The sequence below is a fragment of the Olea europaea genome, chromosome 3 (assembly GCF_002742605.1).
Source record: "Olea europaea var. sylvestris chromosome 3, O_europaea_v1, whole genome shotgun sequence".
Lineage (NCBI taxonomy): Eukaryota > Viridiplantae > Streptophyta > Magnoliopsida > Lamiales > Oleaceae > Olea > Olea europaea.
Genome location: NC_036239.1, coordinates 19,905,219 through 19,922,784, shown reverse-complemented (window position 1 = coordinate 19,922,784; position 17,566 = coordinate 19,905,219). Strand labels below are relative to the sequence as shown.

The 17,566-nt window shown below is 35.5% G+C and overlaps 3 protein-coding genes across 4 annotated transcripts; all 3 read left to right on the top strand.

Moving 5' to 3' along the window:
• The first annotated feature begins 342 nt into the window (after nt 1-342).
• On the top strand, nt 343-4,271 carry LOC111389122. Of its 2 annotated transcripts, XM_023013998.1 has the most exons (5): nt 346-605; nt 1,996-2,175; nt 2,299-2,560; nt 3,836-3,945; nt 4,055-4,271. In XM_023013998.1, the coding sequence occupies exons 1-5, from the start codon at nt 510-512 to the stop codon at nt 4,085-4,087; spliced, it is 681 nt and encodes a 226-aa protein (XP_022869766.1). In that variant the 5' UTR covers nt 346-509; the 3' UTR covers nt 4,088-4,271. The 2 variants fall into 2 exon arrangements, with proteins under 2 accessions (XP_022869758.1, XP_022869766.1); XM_023013990.1 differs by having other exon boundaries at nt 343-605; nt 3,836-4,271.
• Nucleotides 4,272-5,749: 1,478 nt separating this feature from the next.
• On the top strand, nt 5,750-11,580 carry LOC111389108 (glycoprotein 3-alpha-L-fucosyltransferase A-like). Its single transcript, XM_023013967.1, is given in 6 exon segments — nt 5,750-7,202; nt 7,949-8,190; nt 8,483-8,587; nt 8,990-9,143; nt 9,513-9,740; nt 10,997-11,580. Coding segments are annotated over 6 exon segments (1,035 nt in total). The 5' UTR covers nt 5,750-7,152; the 3' UTR covers nt 11,253-11,580.
• A 1,131-nt stretch (nt 11,581-12,711) lies between these two features.
• Nucleotides 12,712-17,515, top strand: LOC111389117 (LAG1 longevity assurance homolog 2-like). Its single transcript, XM_023013975.1, has 6 exons — nt 12,712-13,040; nt 14,421-14,629; nt 15,806-15,961; nt 16,242-16,427; nt 16,510-16,688; nt 17,207-17,515. The coding sequence occupies exons 1-6, from the start codon at nt 12,924-12,926 to the stop codon at nt 17,224-17,226; spliced, it is 867 nt and encodes a 288-aa protein (XP_022869743.1). The 5' UTR covers nt 12,712-12,923; the 3' UTR covers nt 17,227-17,515.
• The last annotated feature ends 51 nt before the right edge of the window (nt 17,516-17,566 follow it).

Genomic DNA, 17,566 nt, shown 5'->3' with positions numbered 1-17,566 from the left:
CTAGCCAAGCAGCATTATTTCAATAGTTTAATGTTGTATGTATTTTTTATTTATGCAAAGTAAACTAAAATTTATATAAAAGAACTAATTTTGGAGAGAGAGAGAATAGGCAAAAGAGCCCTGCTAGAAAATAGAAATCCTTGGGCGCCAGGAAATCTAGGGCCCATGTGGCCCTGGATGGGCCCTGGATGAGGAGACTTATTGTCGGCAAAAAGGCCAAAGTGGGCCCAACCAGTCCTTATCCGCCAAAAAATATCTGGCTGACATTGGGCCAAGATATTATCAGGCATTCTGACGTGGCACATCAAACACTTGTGAAAAGTGTTTCCATGTGGATCATTTGCTGGCCCCCTACCTAGACTCCCCCGCTCTCCCCCTTTATTTTTGCGAGATCTTTTCTATGTTTCGTATTTCTTCGGCTAATTTTGAGATTTTTTTTTGGGAAATTTATTAAGCATTCTGTCAGCCGGTGAATAGAAGAAAAATTCAGGCCGGCGGCGACTTCTACGATGACAGAGTTTCTGGCAAATGAGTTGACTCGGTTGAACTCCGACGCATCTTCTTTGACTGCTGAGAATTCGGAAGATATTGTGCATCAATCACCGGTAATCTGTGATATCTTTTTATTTCAGTATCTCTCCGCTTCTTACCGTATGCACACATGTACATTTGTATTCTTATTTTTATCTTTTCCTGTTTTTAGTTTTATTTTTTGTGTGGTGGCTGGCTTGATGCAGTGATATAAATAAATTAAATTGGCTTGAGACCTTAAAAGTTAAGATCCTGTGCATGATAATTTACTTGCGTTCATAGGTCGATGTAGTTTAATTAGATTTGAGGGGAAAAAAAAAGAAAAAAGAAAAAAGAAAAAAAAACCCTGAACTTCGATGCTTTCTTACCATCTGTGTGTGTTCTAGCTGGCGAGAACGGAGTGGATTTAACGTAGCCTTAAAAATCAAAAGAAGGAAAAACAACTAAGAGTCAATTTTTACTTTTTTTAAGATGTTAACGTATAGGGCTGTGTTCATTCATAACTTTGTTTGATTGTGGCTTGATGGAAGATTAAAGCTTGTTCCAATGGTACAGAAAGAATCCAGATCACCATTCCGTTCGTTGGATATGGGTTTAATGAACTCAAATACCTTTGGGTTTTGGACTGTCAGCGTGAGGAGTGGTGTTACCGGTTACTGCTGTTAATTGCTGAGATAAAAACGCAAAGGCATTCCCCTTCAATTTTGACCAGTTGTGAAATTTGGTCAGGTTTTAGGAAAGTTTGCTTGTTAGCTGAACGTTTGAGGCGCAGGAGTTATTAGGTCTACTATTATTTAATAGAATTTCACAATATATTTGTCTGAAAATGTCAATGATAAGGAGGATTGTGTCAAAGTTTTTATTGCTGTATGGTTTTGTCTCGTGGTGCTTTGTTTTGATCATGATCATGCATAATTTTGCATGAGCTAACAGTATGTTGTTACATTATGTAAGAATTAAATGCCGAGTTTCCATTAGCTCTGCACTTAAAGACCAAAAACCAGGCAACCTGTTGAGGGATTTGGGATTTACTGAGAAGGCTCCACTAAAGGATATTGATACTTAGCCTTTTTTTCTCCTAAGGAAGGAAAACATAGATTTGCTCTCACCGATATGGTGAATTTGTATACCCTGTGCCATAAGTGCATTTTCAGGAAAGCATTCAAAATGGTCTGGAGAAGTGGTCCAGTTGTAGCTAAAGCAGAAGCTCTTAAATTCTTATTTAAACAAGTGCCTTTTTGGCAGTTTGCATGCTTTAATATAAGCATCCATTGACCTCATTGCTTCCATATTGGGAAGATCTGGTTCACAGGACTATACCATTACGTTATATGGTAATGTTAAAAAGGATATATGCCAAAACTTTTCTATATATGCAGTAGTGTTTTACAAACTAATTTTATTTTCTATGAAGTCTGTATATATTAGGGAAGAAATTTTTCTCAGCTTCCATTCTTTTTCCAGGATAACCCTACAACATGGACAAATGAGAAGCACAATTTGTATCTTGATCATTTGGAAGTGTCATTTGTTAGACAGTTGCAACAATCAATGGGTTTGCTTGCATCATGCTCCGAGCTGAACAAGAGTGAGAAACATCTATCTCAAAAACGGCATGCTGATGTCCGTATTTCTTCTCATCAGGTTGAGGAACTCATTTGATTCCACATTACTTGTTCTAAATTTGTTGTATTTTCTTTCTTAAATGCATGTCTAACTGCATATTCTTGAAAAACAGAAGTTGATTCATGTCATGTTCTTTATCAGTTAACTGTTTTACTGGATGGCTGTTGGCAAAAGATCAACTATGGAAGGGGTCAACCTTTCTTGTCTACTTCAGCTGATGCTAGTGATGCTCTTAAGTGTCCACGGGTACAATGGTTTGGACGTACGTGTCCCCCTGCATCAGCTGCTTCGCAAGAATGTCTGGTACTCTGTAGTACAGAGAAACACATAGCTGTGGAAGGGATCAGATCTCAGGGATTGAGAACATGTCCACACCAAATTCCAGCTAGTAACCTATATACTGGTGATATATCTGACTTCATGATATGTGATTTGAACTCAACCTCGTGCTTGACTTATTCCTTGTTCATATTACACCTAACTTTTGGGTAGGAGACTTTGTTTAAAATTCCGTTGCATGCTGAGTTTGCTTCGTAATTGAGATGAGTTATCTGTTATTTTTCTGTCCTTTGATATTGGGAATGTGAAGACTTCCATTTCCTTCAAAAGAGCTCCTGTATTATTTGCTTATTGGATGTTGCAAACCTGCAAAAGCACTGTTTTCCTATCACACACATCAATTCTCATGGATTATCTGCAGATGCATACTCCAGTACTACTTCTATTATTTGCTGCCTTCCTTCATTGCCTTCCCATCCTACATAGATCTTGATACAAACGTGCTATTTTTCGGCATGTATTCTTTGAAAAGATTGTCGTGTTCCTTAAGTATAGTTTTCCAAACTGTCTCATTATATTTTCAGGTATGAATTAGCATATACATAATCATGTATTATATGGATAACATAGTACATCCATCTTATTACTGGATTAGTTTATTTTTATGATGCTAGGATCTGCTTTAAGAAGTTGTTGTTTGCATGTTCCTGTTACCTTTCTTGATGAAAGTAATATCATGCTGGCGTTGGCCAATTTTTAGGCTTGATCTAAACCTTTGCCTTTTTTTTTTGCCAGAATTTCATGATACACTAAAATTAAAGTACTCATGAAAATGAAGAAAAGGTGGATTTTGAACAAATGACAACTCAGTAAGGATAGCCATATTGTAGTTGAAATACTGAGTCGCCATATGTCAAGAATGACTGATTTACACATATTACTGAACCCCATTGCATAAATTCTAGATTTTGTTATTCAGTGAAGATGCACGAGGATTTTTTATTTGTTTATGTTAAGTCTTGTAAACTCGACTTTCCCACTTTGATCCTTGCTTCCCGAATAAAACTTACAGGAAATTAAAAACAGGAAAGGTGCTCCAATCATTTGCTCAATGCTTAAAAGCTTATGAATGCACTTGCTTGAATTTTGGTTTACTACCACAAGTAACATTGTTGCAATCAAGATAATGTTGTGTGGACAAAGAATGATTTAGAAATTTCCCTTAATGATGTTTACTTGCTCTGAAGGATTAAAATTTCTCCTTTTTGGATATCATACTTCCATACACAATGTTAATGGTGCTTACTTTCTCTGAAGGGTTCAATCTTGTGCGAATATTCATTTTTATACGTTCTATTATAAATTATTGATTTTTCCCCCTTGTTTTTGGATTTTGCAGAGTATACGGGTCAGAATTTTGCGGATGGAGACGGTCAAAATAACTCAAACAATGAGTCTCGGGCCAAAAGGTTGAAGACAGCTTTAGCAGATAATTCAAACCATGATCAAGTAATGTATAGAATTTATTTTCTTTCGGCAACTGTCATATGTTTACTAGATTATTATGCATTGTGTTTCTGTGAAGATATCATCTTGATTCCTGCATGTGCTCTTTCAGATAGTGCCATCTTGGAAATGTCCTATGACATAGAATTCCGCTATTGATGGAGGAGAACCTGGACTTCGCATATCTGAAAACTTTGAGAGCTTTGTTTATCCTCTAACATGATTTAATTTCAAATATCTTGCTTCATGTACATCAAATTTTGCATCAAGTTTGACACACTGTCTTGTGTCGATTCGTGATCAAATATATGTATAATATTTATTGGCAAGTGGTACATGATTTTTCGAAAGGTTTGGCATCAGATTTCTAGAGTTAATGAGCATTCTTGGATTTGAAGGTAAGAATGAAGAGGATCTATTTAAGGGGCATTTTATGTATTTTGGTCTTTGGTGATTATTTAATTGGAGATGGTGGAGTCGGAATAATGCAACGAGCAAGATTATCAATTGAACAGCGGGTAAAGTATCAACTACTTATGAATTACTCCATTTTTTGCCCTAAATAAAAGTTTAGGACAAACTTAATTGGCTGTGTTAACACTAAAATAGTAGTTTTAACTTTTTCTTAGGCTCCTAATCCGTTTGCTCAAACCTTACCTAAAAGGCTAAAATGGCCATACTGTATAATAGCAAGTAGAGAGATGTAACGTGTAGGCATTCTGTACAAAGTGGCAGAATTTCATTGGATTCTGTTCAAAAAAAGATTTAAATAGTCAATTAAATCTCGTCGAAGCTTTCTGGCATTGCTATATTATAGTATACTATTGTGTATTCTACAAAAGAAAGATAAAGGGAACAATGGAGAAGAAAGGGAATTTGGCATAAATGGTCCCTAGTATTTTTCTTCAATGCCAAATAATGCCCTTAATTTGAATTTGGAAAAAATGCAGTTGGGTCCATATTCTTTGCAAAAAGTGCAAATAGATTCATAATCTTCGGAAGAAGTTCAAATGAGTTTCGAATCTTTATTTATTATTCTTTAGTTTAGTGTACTAAAGAAATCAGAATTTTCAGTAGGAAAAAATAAATCATCATGCATTAAGTGTACGTAATTGCTTCACAATATGACAAATTTGAAAATTTAAATATACATAAATAATATAACGATTCATATAATTTTACAACATTCAACAGCCAAAATTTCTTCATTAATGGGGAACAACGGCAATGGTCCCACACCTTCCCTCGTCTCCCATTCCAATTAATAGATTTATATTTATATAATAATTAATAATATTTTAGTTTAATTTAAAATAAATTTATAAACGAGCATTGGGAGTTTTATGTCCTCGCCCTAACCCTGAATAAGCAGGGAATGCGATCTTGTCCTGTTGCCATTTTGTTGAGAAGAGAGACATGGATGAACTCATCATCTAATTGATTGTGTTGTTTTTCTCTTGAGATTCTTCATATTGTGCAGTTATGATCGTTATTGAAGAAATATCACGTGACGATACTCTTTTATTTAAATTCAAATTCAATTAGATACGATACTATATATTTACATATTATATGATTGGAAAATATATTTTCTATCTTGAATCATTATATGTGGATAACTCATGTTATTGTTGTATGTTAATTGTAATTTCAACCCGTTCGCATAAAAAACAAGGGATCATTTTTGCACTGAAAACAAAGATTGAGGACCATTTTACGCCAAATTCCCGAGAAGAGAACTGAAAGAATGAATATTCGGAAAATTCAGTCACAATGTTTTGCAAATTCACCATCTAATGGAGGCGGGGACTCGCATATAAAAAATCATTACAAAACAAAAACGGAGCTCCTTTCAGTTGTTTCCTCTTCACTCTAAACTCATCACAAAACCCTCATTACATGATTCACTGCACTCTGCAAAAGGGTTCTGTTATTTAATATTGAGTTTCCAGAATTATCTGGAGCTTCAAATTCTATGGGTACCACGAATCAGAGGCAGAATCCACGACCCGAAGCATCATTTTCCGACCCACAATTTCCATCCACATCATCGTTCTCACCAAACAAGAAATGTACCCTTGTTGTGTTAGGGGAGATCGCATTTTTGTGCCGGCTCGATATGGCGAAGAACGTCCACCTGGTTAACACGTGGGCTGACTCGTTCTACCAGTTCACCAGGTCGACGACGTCGTCTTGGTCAACGGTTTCTTTGGCAGATGAAGCTTGGTACGGCCTTGGTGGCGGCGGGCTTAACGATCCAGGCTTCGGGCTGGAAGACAGGTGTGAGGCGTTGTTGGAGGAGGAGGATTCTGTTCCTTATTCTAGAGATTTTAAGAAAGAGCTCATTTTTGTAAATGGAATTGACGAGTTATGTATCTATAAATATTTCAAAGTTAGACCAAATTTTCGTATTCTGCAGTAATATTTATGGCTTGTTTAATTAAATTCTTCTTAAACTTTTTGGGAATTCTGGAGATGTGCATAATAATGTGGACTTGAAAGCTTTTATTGTTGATTAATTGCCATTGATATATGACAATTACTCTTCGATTTAGGCACTGTTGATTAATTGTCATGGATGTATAACAATCACTCTTCAATTTATGGATGTTTATCGTTTTCATTTCACATGACATATGTACTTGCAGTTGTTGCAGAGAAGACTGATCCTTCCATAGTGTACTCCCCTACCTATACACGGCAACCGAAGTCGAGCATACATACGACAATCTTCATGCGTGAGGAAGGAAAGAAAGGGCGGTAGATGATAATGAGAAAAGGCACCGCGTCTGGATGGGTGGGGGAATGGATATGTTATTATTACAAGTCCATTGATGGGGACAAAGAAACTAGACTCATTAATGACAATGACACATTCCTTTCTGACATCTTTGGGCTATTTATGGTAGAATGATCAACGTGATCATAATTAAATTGACCATTGAATAGCAAATCTTAACTTGCTTTCTTGAATTTGGGTTCATTGTCATTCAAGCCTTTTCTTCTACTCGGTTATCTATAAGTTTGTAATGGGACTTCTTTTGGTGGCTTTCTTGTGGAATATTTACACTTTTTGACTCCTCTAACATGTTTTTTTAGGAGCGGAAGACCTGTGCTGTGGGATGTAAGTTTGGATTTGATACTGGTAAGAAGCCTGATGCTGCATTTGGGCTCCCTCAGCAACCTGGCGCTGCTAGTGTGATTCGCTCAATGGAGTCAGCCAAATATTATGCTGAGAATAGCATTGATATGGCACGACGGTGGGTAAGCACTCTTTAGTGACTTAGTGTGTTTGACATTAAACTTGATTCATCCAACAAAAGTCTTATCTGATATATATTGGGGATTGGGAATCAGGAGTTATTATGCTTTTAGGTAAATGTACTGACAGGAAACATTAGTTGCTCAGTACCTTTCCCTTAGATATTATCCTCTCAATTTAGATAAATCAACTACAGGGACAAGAACACTTACAGAGATAAATACGTCAAACAAAAGGAAACAGAAAGCGACTTTTCCATTTCTCCCATTTTTTTCCCGCTAGAGGAGCTAAATGCTGAGCTATTAAGCTAGTTCTTGTATTTCATATCACATCTCATACATCAACCTTTCCAGCATTGTATTAAAAAAATATCTTATAGATGTTCACCCCAAATATGGCCATTTGGCCCATTTGAAACAAACAGTTAAAATCTGGTTTTAAATTGGATCCTAGTTTAATTATTATTGAAGATTTGGAGATATGATTATAGAATAAAACCCTAGATCCTACTGCCAACGTTAAATCAATTTGTTTAATTTATTGAAGTTGTAGGTCTTTTATAGTATCTTTTACGTTGTAGGTCACAAAAAGGATAACCAAGATAATGTTGCAATAACATAAAAATATCTTCAACCTATGTTTTAGCAAATTTGAAGGTTTACCAGTCGCACCCTTGGTCATTGTAGTCTCTTTACAGATTTATTGTTAAGCTAATAACGTTATTCTTTTGTGTGTGTGTGTTAGGAGGAGATATGATGTTGTTATGACAACTAGTCTTTCATCAGATGTTCCCGTGGGATATTTCTCTTGGGCTGAGTATGATTTAATGGCTCCAGTGCAGCCAAAAACTGAAAGTGCTCTTGCAGCCCCCTTCATTTCCAATTGTGGTTCTTGCAACTTCCGCTTGCAAGCTTTGATTGGACTTTAGAAAGCGAACGTTGAAATTGATTCTTACGGTGGTTGTCATAGGAACCGTGATGGAAGAGGTGAGTATATTAGCTTTTGTTTAGAGATGAAGAAAATCAATGGAAATGCTATATGGCATGTATAGATGCAAGGATAATGTAGAATTTTCTTCACATTTAGAGAGTCTTCAATGTTCTAGATCAATTTATGTGTGCATGGTTGTTCTATATTGATCTTTGATTTGTAACTGCGGTGGCAAATAAATTTATATATATGGTTATATTGATCTTTTACTCTAGTTGATGCATCTCATGTGTATCTGTATGACATAGCTGGACTCATTTGACATCTTTTCTTTGCACTTACTTGCAGTGGCCAAAGTACAAACTTTGAAGCACTACAAATTTAGCTTGGCTTTTGAGAATTCAAATGAGGAGGATTATGTCACCGAAATTTTTTTCCAGCATCTCGTAGCTGGTATTATAATTTATTTCTTCTTGTTCCTCTCTCTATTGTGGATGAGCTAATTGATTTTAAGCTTGCTCTGGTGTATCATTTTGTTTTTATTTTCTCCTGGTTGTTAAGTTCATGATAGATTTTGTCCAAAATTTTACCTTCCTCTTTTTGGTATTACATTTCTGGTTTTCTGGTGCTCATTTGTTTGGTTCAGACTGTCTAACATAGTTTTCAAAGAAATAAAAGCAAGAATATACTGTCTATATAATGTCTGTTTGTTCGTGAGATTTCCAATGCTTTTTACCCAAGAGAAGTTGAAATGGCTGAATATTTTGATTAAAATTTTTATTCAAATCAAAACATCCAAGATGGAATTTTTTTATGATGCTATTATTTAATGAGGGGAATGTACAAAAATTATAGGTTCTATCCCTGTGGTCATTGGTGCACCTAATATCCAAGACTCTGCTCCTTCTTTGGGTTCGCTATTGCATGTCAGGGAGCTAAAAGATGTTGATTCAGTTGCCAAGACCATGAAATATCTTGCTGAAAATCCCAGTGCATACGAGTCATTAAGGTTAACAGTAAACTGATGACTTTGCCACTTTTTGGTCGCACTATTTCCTGTCGCACTATTTCCAGCAATTTTACAGAAATAAGTTTGTTGGTGAATGTCAAGGTCTAGCTCAAGTGTTAGAGCAAAGCCTACTAGGCAAATGACCTGGGTTCTTTTTACAAGGGGAGGGTAGAGATCATTTGATCCTTAAAAAAAAAAGAAATGAGTTTGTTTGTGTTCTTTTTTCCTTGTCTGCTTATGTTTCCAAGAGTTCCATACTTGTTTTTACATATCATTATTTATTTGCTATTTGAATTTTCTTCATGGGAATAGAAGGAGAAATTTTCTACGTTTAGAGGGCCTCGTCTCAATTGGATTCTCTCCATTCAGGTGGAAGTTTGAAGGGCCTTCTGATTCTTTTAAGGCCCTTGTTGATATGGCAGCAGTTCACTCATCTTGTCGTTTGTGCATTTATTTGGCTACAAAGATCCAAGAGAAAGACGAGGAGAGTCCAGAATTTAGAAAACGCCCCTGCAAGTGTACAAGTGGCTCTAGGACTACATATCACATTTATGCAAGGACAAGAAGGAGGTTTGAGATGGAGTCCATTTTCTTAAGGTATTTAGAGTACAACTGTACATGACAGCTGTTTTATGGATTTATTATTGCTTACTCATTTTTGTAATTATTTAATAACTGCTAAAAAATAGAACCGTTGAAAATCCTAGTGCTCGTAAAATGTTTGACCAATTATGAAGCAGAACTTCCAAAGAGGAGAGAATTAAAAGAAATACTAACTTTGACATGTTATTTGTGCCATTTTATTATATGATCAATGTCGACCTCGTTTTCTACTCGAATGACGTGGCTAATAGGTCCCTATTCCACGTGATTTATCTCTGGCAAACTTGGACAAACTGTTACAAGCACGTGGCCTTCTATGCAAGTGGGAGAGGTAGCTGCGAGCATTCCGTTGGTCAGTCAACTTGTAGGTATATTTGGGTGTGGGATGGACGAAGACATGAGTCACGTTACTGTACAGGCATGGGGGTAAAAAGAGAGAACAATTGAGAGAACAATATTACTATAGGAGTGTAAAATTGCATTACCTTCAAATAGCACCAAATGTAAATTTTTTATTGTAGAGGATAGGAATGGTTATCTTTGGATGAAAAGACAAGTGGCCTCATCTTATGGCTAAGGAGTTTTCTTCTAGATGTCACTCCATCAATCATAGATTCGGAAGCATTTAATGATTTTAAAAAGTAACCACCCTATGGCCTAGGTCTGACTTCTGAAAAGTAAACCGATAAATTGACTGTGAGGTTTCTATTTTTTACTGTAGAGATGTCACATCAATCAATTATAGAAGAGATCAAGGATCTCTTGAGATAGGTGAAGTGGGAGATGCCTTCTCACATAAGAGATTAATTGTGTCAGATTTACTCTACAGTAGGTTATAGAACCTCGCCTAGGTAATGAAGGGTCAACCTCTACATGGCACCTTGGTTGAGATGATGCATCACTTCAGTTACCTTAGTTATGACCTCGGCTAGGCGAAGTAGGATAGTGATATGGAGTGTGAGCCTGATGAGGATTGCTAATTGGCTGTCACGTGGTCGATACTTGAAGTCTCGTCAGTTGAGGCGTAACAATCAGCATCCATTGAGTTGCAGTAAAACTTTGTTTTGTTCCCCTTTCATTATTTTGTTTAACTTCCTCATGCTATCTCATCTCTAATTCGTAAATAGTAGATTCTTCCTCTTGGAAGTGCTGTGCATACAAAAGTAACTGTTAAATTTTCGTCTACATTTGCAGTGTGAAGACCATTTTATATTGTGTCATAGATTTTCTCAAATGACATTTCTGTGCAGGTCAGACAACTTGACCTTGGAGGCCTTAAATTCTGCTGTTCTTTTGAAGTTCAAGTCTATGAAACATATGCCGATTTGGAAATCTGAGAGACCCAAAGGCATATGGGGAGGGGATGAGCTCAGAATTTACAGAATATATCCTGTTGGAATGAAACAGAGACAAGCATTATATACCTTCAAATTCGAAGGAGATTCTGATTTCAGGAATTACATAGAGAGCAACCAATGTGCCAGCTTCGAAATCACATTCATATAGGTTGATGTCCTGATACATTTGGCTTGCATTCCTGGCTAATTGCAGCTTTCCTGACTAAATTCTGAGAAAAGGGATCTCGTCTGGGTTGATTGCTCGTCCCTTTTAACGTTCATTATTGTAGGAGTCCCAGTTGGCGCATAGCTCGTCTTTTCTCATCTAGTTGTCACGTTGTACTCATTATTTTTTCACTCTATATAATTCCATGTATAAAGGTGAAATAGGATATATTGCAAGTGCATAGTGTTAGCTCTTTTCTTACACGGGGGCATTCGGATTAGCAATGATATTGCTTGTCCCTTCTCAAAGTTCAGTGCCACTCTTTTTTTTATTTGTCATGCATTTCTGGTTAAATTATCTGAACTGGGCGCACACACGAAGATATTTTGAGTAATATTTAATCACATAAACCATTAGGGTAACAAATCCACTGCGGATGCATGAATCATTAATTATTCATTCTTGTCAATTCTTGCCCTAAATTGAAAATTAAATCATATATTATTAATATTCTCTCTCTTAGCTAAGCATAAATTATTTCTAATTAAATTGTGAACATTCATTTAGCTAGCAATTTCGTAGAGTATAATTATAAGTATCATCTATTATAAGACTCTACGTTGTTTATTATCATGTTTTAATATATGTCGAATCTCTTGAAAATAATACAAATTACAAATATTTTCTAGAATTTATGTTAGACAAACAGGTCTAAAAATATATTCAAAAACGGGGGGACACGTGTCCGAACATGGGTGGACGGTTTGAAAAATAAAATAAATCAAACACCAACCAGTAGTTGTCAAGTCATTTTGTCTTTTTGTTTCTTGTCTTTGGCAGTTGCTGGTTGGTGTTTGATTTTTTTTTATTTTTCAAATTGTCCAATTACATTTCGACACGTGTTCCTCCTGCTTTGAATCTGTTTGCATAGCATAATTATTTTTCTAATGATAATTAAAGGGATGTGGAAATCTCTTGTAGGGTCCCCGCCCCGTTCTATTCTCACTTGGGACGGAAAATCTCCTACAGGGCGAGGGCATGAAATAGGATCCCTTCTCGAACTCATTCCATTTCCGTCTGGATGTTGTGATTGCTTTGGCCCTCTATTAAGTTGTTTTTAGTTCACATAAATAGTTCTACTCTTTTTTCCTTCTTCGTCTTAATATATCACTAAGTAGTGTAAATCCTATTACGAAAATTTAATTCTCATTTTCGATCTCCATTCAACTCACATAGTAAGCCAGACGCTGGACATAAGGAAAAGTGAAAAATATGTACCTTAAATTATAAAGAAAATTTTAAATTATAATCTATTCACTAAGGGAATGTTTCTTTTAGACAAAATTCTAAGCTAATGTTTCTTTTCACTCCCACGGCCCTTTTCTGTACATTTTCTATTTGTCAGGAAAGATTATGGGGTGAAGCCCATGGACTGGTGGGTGCCTGATGAATCCGTTTGGCCCACTAGTAAAATGCATCAAACTTTCCTACGAGAAATTTTTTTTACTGGATCTTCGTCTTCTCCACCAGTCCACTCCCTCGATCTATACTTTCTCTCTCTCTCTACTGATTCTCCGTCCTGTCACTCTGCTTACCGAAAAATTCGTTACTATTCGGTTATTCAATTGTTGATGGTGATTGAATATGGATAGTAACTGAGGCTGGAATCGTGTAATGGACTCGATCTGGAAGCAGAATGCTGTCCCAAACGTATGGGATTTTGTTGTTACGTTATACTTCGCTCTCGGTTTCGCCGTCGCCAGGTTCTTGCTTGATAGATTCATCTTTCGCGTAAGTTCATTTTTAGTTGATTAATACTTTTTCAGTTTATATACTTACGCAATGTAAGATTTTATGCTGTTTAATCGAATTTTTTTGAGTTCATATTGAGAAATTGGGGATAGTTTGTTCATATTTCTACTATTTAGTAATTTTTTGTATTGATGCTTTAATACCTTGTTCGAAAGAAATGAATGAAAAATGAGTTAACGATGGTAAAATCTGAAAGCCGTAACTTGCTGCCCGTGACTTCAACGGAGTGAGCGTAAAAGAAGCAATAGCAAGAACCATTGTCCGGCCAGGTCTTTTAGGATTCATAATTTATTAGAACCTACATAATGCTATAGAATTTGGAACTACTAAATTCATGAAGTTGCTTGGATTGATTTGCCTAAATTGGTGGCGTGAATCGATAATTCAAATGATACTCTTTGGTGAACTGATAGGATTCAGTTTGATAAAATTTTATATATATTTTTTTTTGTTCATTGGGTGGGAGCGTCTAAAAGTTTTTTGAGTGCCAATACATCAGAATTAGACTAGTCAAAAAAGCAAAAAGGTATCATATTTCCATTAAGATTTTGTGATCTGACTTAATATTGAAAAGGATCTAAGGACTGGACGCTATTTGGTTACTTGATTAGAATTGACCATGTTAAGGAGGTAAACCTAGCATTTTTCTTTCTTTTTCCTGTGTTTTTGAAAACCTAAAAAAATAAAGTGCATAGCTTAGTTCTAGTGTAGCTCATTCAACTTGTTAAATGGTTTTGAAAAGTCTCATGATCGTTTTTACAATACTTTCTTTGCCTTTTGATCACATAATAAGATTCTGTTTTGAGAAGTTTTTATTTAACCCAAGGTTAGCAGTAAAATCATAAGTAATTAAATTTTGGAAAAATGATTGAGACGTCTGTTGCTTTCTTGAGCAGAGATAAAATGTGGCAGCCAACATTGAAAAAAAATTGCACCTTGTTTAGTTAAAAAGAAATTCCCCATTGCTCATAATAAGTAAGCCACCGGTTTTGGTGCAAGTTACTTCATTACCTTATGGACAATTAGGCATGCAACCAATTGCAAGAGCATAGCTCTACCAACTGAAACATGATTTTGTTGAATCCATATCCAGCTTCGGTAATAGTTAAAAGTAGATTTAAGCTAAAATTTTACACAAATAAAATCTAGATAACTTTGTCGAGTTGTTGTTGTAGAAGCGAGGTCAAGTTTATTTGGAATAGAGTAGTTTCCACTAAAACAAGATTACATTAGAAATATAGTATGAATGGAACCAATAATGAGGTCTAATTTTTGCTGATAGGAAAGCAACCACTGAAAAAGGGTAAAAATTCTTTTGGAAAATTGTCTCTTCCTTACTGTTGATTGCATCTGTTCCAGAGGTTGGCCATCTGGTTGTTGAGATGTGGAGATGATCTGCTGACGATTAATGAGGCTAAAAGAGCAAAAATTGTGAAATTTTCAGAGTCTATGTGGAAACTTACATACTATGCTACTGTTGAGTATTGTGTTTTATCAGTTAACTACCACGAGCCATGGTTCAGGGATATAAAGGAGTACTTTACAGGTTGGCCTAATCATGAGCTGAAGTAAGTGATAATACATTTCTTTAATATTGTCCCAATAGTTAATAAAATTGCTGTTCCTGCTGATGATGTCTTTGACATTGTGTAATTGGCTCTTTTATATTGCTTATAGCTTATTGCTAGATGAAAAAATTAGTTAAGCACGAGATCATAGGGAAACTCCAATAGAATATTTTAACATTTTATAAGAAACTTGGATTTTACACCATGTTATCATCATATAATTTTTTTGGTTAGTTGACCTAAAAAGAGTCCAGCCTTCATGATTTAACCCATTAATAATTTGGAGTGGAAAATGGATCCATGTTGCCTACCTGAAATAACTATAAGACAAGGTTTTGCTGAGTTGAGTAGAGATGATGTCCATCAAAAAGTAAATAATTGGTTTCCCATAATGATCTTTCCAATAATGCTATTACATTGGCCTGCATATTCTAGGTTTTGTCCATGATCTCTATGACCATCATGGTTCTACTGGCAGATAATTTTTTTAATCTTTTGAAAAATAGGATTAAGGACACAGAAGTATCCAAATCAATGAACTTTGAAATCATTATTCTTATATGGTTCTGAAGATGATATTATCAAGTTTATACTGTTACTTTAAGATATCGAATTTGTTTCCTTTTCAAATATAAATTCGAAGAACACTGCTGGGTCAGGCACTTTGGTTCTTTGACAACTAATTCAGAATGAAAACATGAAATATTAGCTCATGGACTTTACCGTTCCAACATTACTATCTCGATGTAATTTTTGCCATCTATTAGAACGGCCTATCACATGCAGACATTTTATTCCCGTGATTGCATCTTTGCAAGTTATTACCTGCAAAAAAAACTTTATATTTTAGGTTCATCTCGTTCGATTTAAGATGGTTCTGGTACACAAGTGATGAAACACTGATCCCATGCATGGTCAATCTCTTATTACTCGATGAGACTCCAGACTGGCCATTGATGCAACATCCTGTCTTTTTTGTTTTTTTTTTTTTTGGTCAATAACACTATAATCACATTGTTCAAAGTATTCAAACGAATAGACTACTAGTCTTGTACCCACATTTACCAATGCGTGCTAACAAGGCTGCCAAACTGCATTGTTGCGTGCCTTTTAGGACATACATGTATTGATGGTGTGCTGTATATTTAAACTTAGCTGTTGCATTATCCATTTCAGGCCTCCTTTGACCCTCATTTATATGTGCCAATGTGGCTTCTACATCTATAGCTCTGCTGCCCTCCTTACCTGGGAAACAAGGCGGAAGGATTTCTCTGTTATGATGTCTCATCATGTTGTCACTGTTATTCTGATTGCTTACTCATACATGGCAAGGTATCTTTTTGCTTCATCTGCTTCTTATTGTTGCTGGAAAATATTGAACTTCTGATGTGATTTTACAGATTAGTAAACGAAAGGAATGAGATAGGTCCTTGTATCATTCCTCTATATTAATCTGCCTCTCTGGTTCGAATTTTTCGCATCTAATCATCTTGACGTGAACTACTGTGAACAAACATGCAACTTTAAAATTATTTGAATATTTTTCCTATTCAAATTTTAATTGATACATATATTCGAACTAATAGAGTATATGGATGTTCATTCTATATAGGTTCTTTCGGGCAGGTGCAGTGATTCTTGCATTGCATGATGCAAGTGATGTATTTCTTGAAGCTGCTAAGGTTTTTAAATATTCTGAAAATGAGCTTGGAGCTAGTGTGTGCTTTGGATTGTTTGCCATTTCATGGTTTACACTAAGGCTGGTATTCTTTCCATTTTGGGTTATACGATCCTCAAGGTTAGTTTCAATTTTGATAATGTAAAAATACAACATTTGGTACCTCTCCTCTAATTGCAATTTTTTGGTTGCCATTCCCCAGCTACTACTTGTGCGAAGTCCTGAACCTGTCAGAGCCATATCACATGGCAATATATTATGTCTTCAATACAATGCTATTGATGCTGCTCGTTTTCCATGTTTATTGGTGGATTCTAATATGCTCAATGATCAGAAGACAACTGAAGAATAGAGGAAAAGTTGGAGAAGATATAAGATCAGGTAGGCATGGTATTGTGTTATTTCAAATTAATGTTTAATTGTTCCCTCCTTGGCTAATTTCCCCCTGATATATTGCTTTCATTTTTTCTTTTTTCTTTTTTTTTGGCGAGTTTGCTCGTCTCCGTGCGAAAACCATTCGGAAAAACCTTCATTTAATTTAAATATGCAGATTATAATTATGTCATTACAAGTTTTCCTCTTGCCAAAAAAGAAATGCCGAAAAATCTCTCAATTTCTTCTTCAGAGGAAATCCCTTTTGTGATGCAACATAATTGTGTAACTGAAGCCAATCAAAAGACATAAGAATGCAATATGCTCTTGGACATCGCATTTGTATATTTGCTACAAACTGACACCAGAATAGTATTTCTTGAACTCACATTTTTCTCATCTAGTGATGACTTTGATGCACAATTATAGAAATATTGCATCATGAGCAAAAGATTTGTTTATTTTTTTCCAAATCAAAAAGCATTTTTCTACATATATTTAATAACACTAAGCAATCCCTGTTACAGATTCGGAGGATGACGATTAGTCAGAAGATGATGCTCAAGTTCTTCTGTAAAGTAATTTTGCTTGGCGAAATTGCTTGTGATTTGAAGGTTCACTTCTGTTAGTGATTGGTTTTACCATGTAGGATAGATGGAACTCTCTACAATATTCCTAGTCCGTGTTTTCTTTTCCTAGTAGAGAAAAATGTAGGACTATCTAATATTTCACTGGTATATTGTGACTTTGATGTACAAATAATAGGTGCTTCCAAATCATGTCACCCAATGTAATATTATTGTCACAATAAAATTGTGGTAGCATCATTTTTTCCATAGGCAATTTCTAGGAAAACACAGAGAGGAAAAAGTGAAAGGAAAATGTCA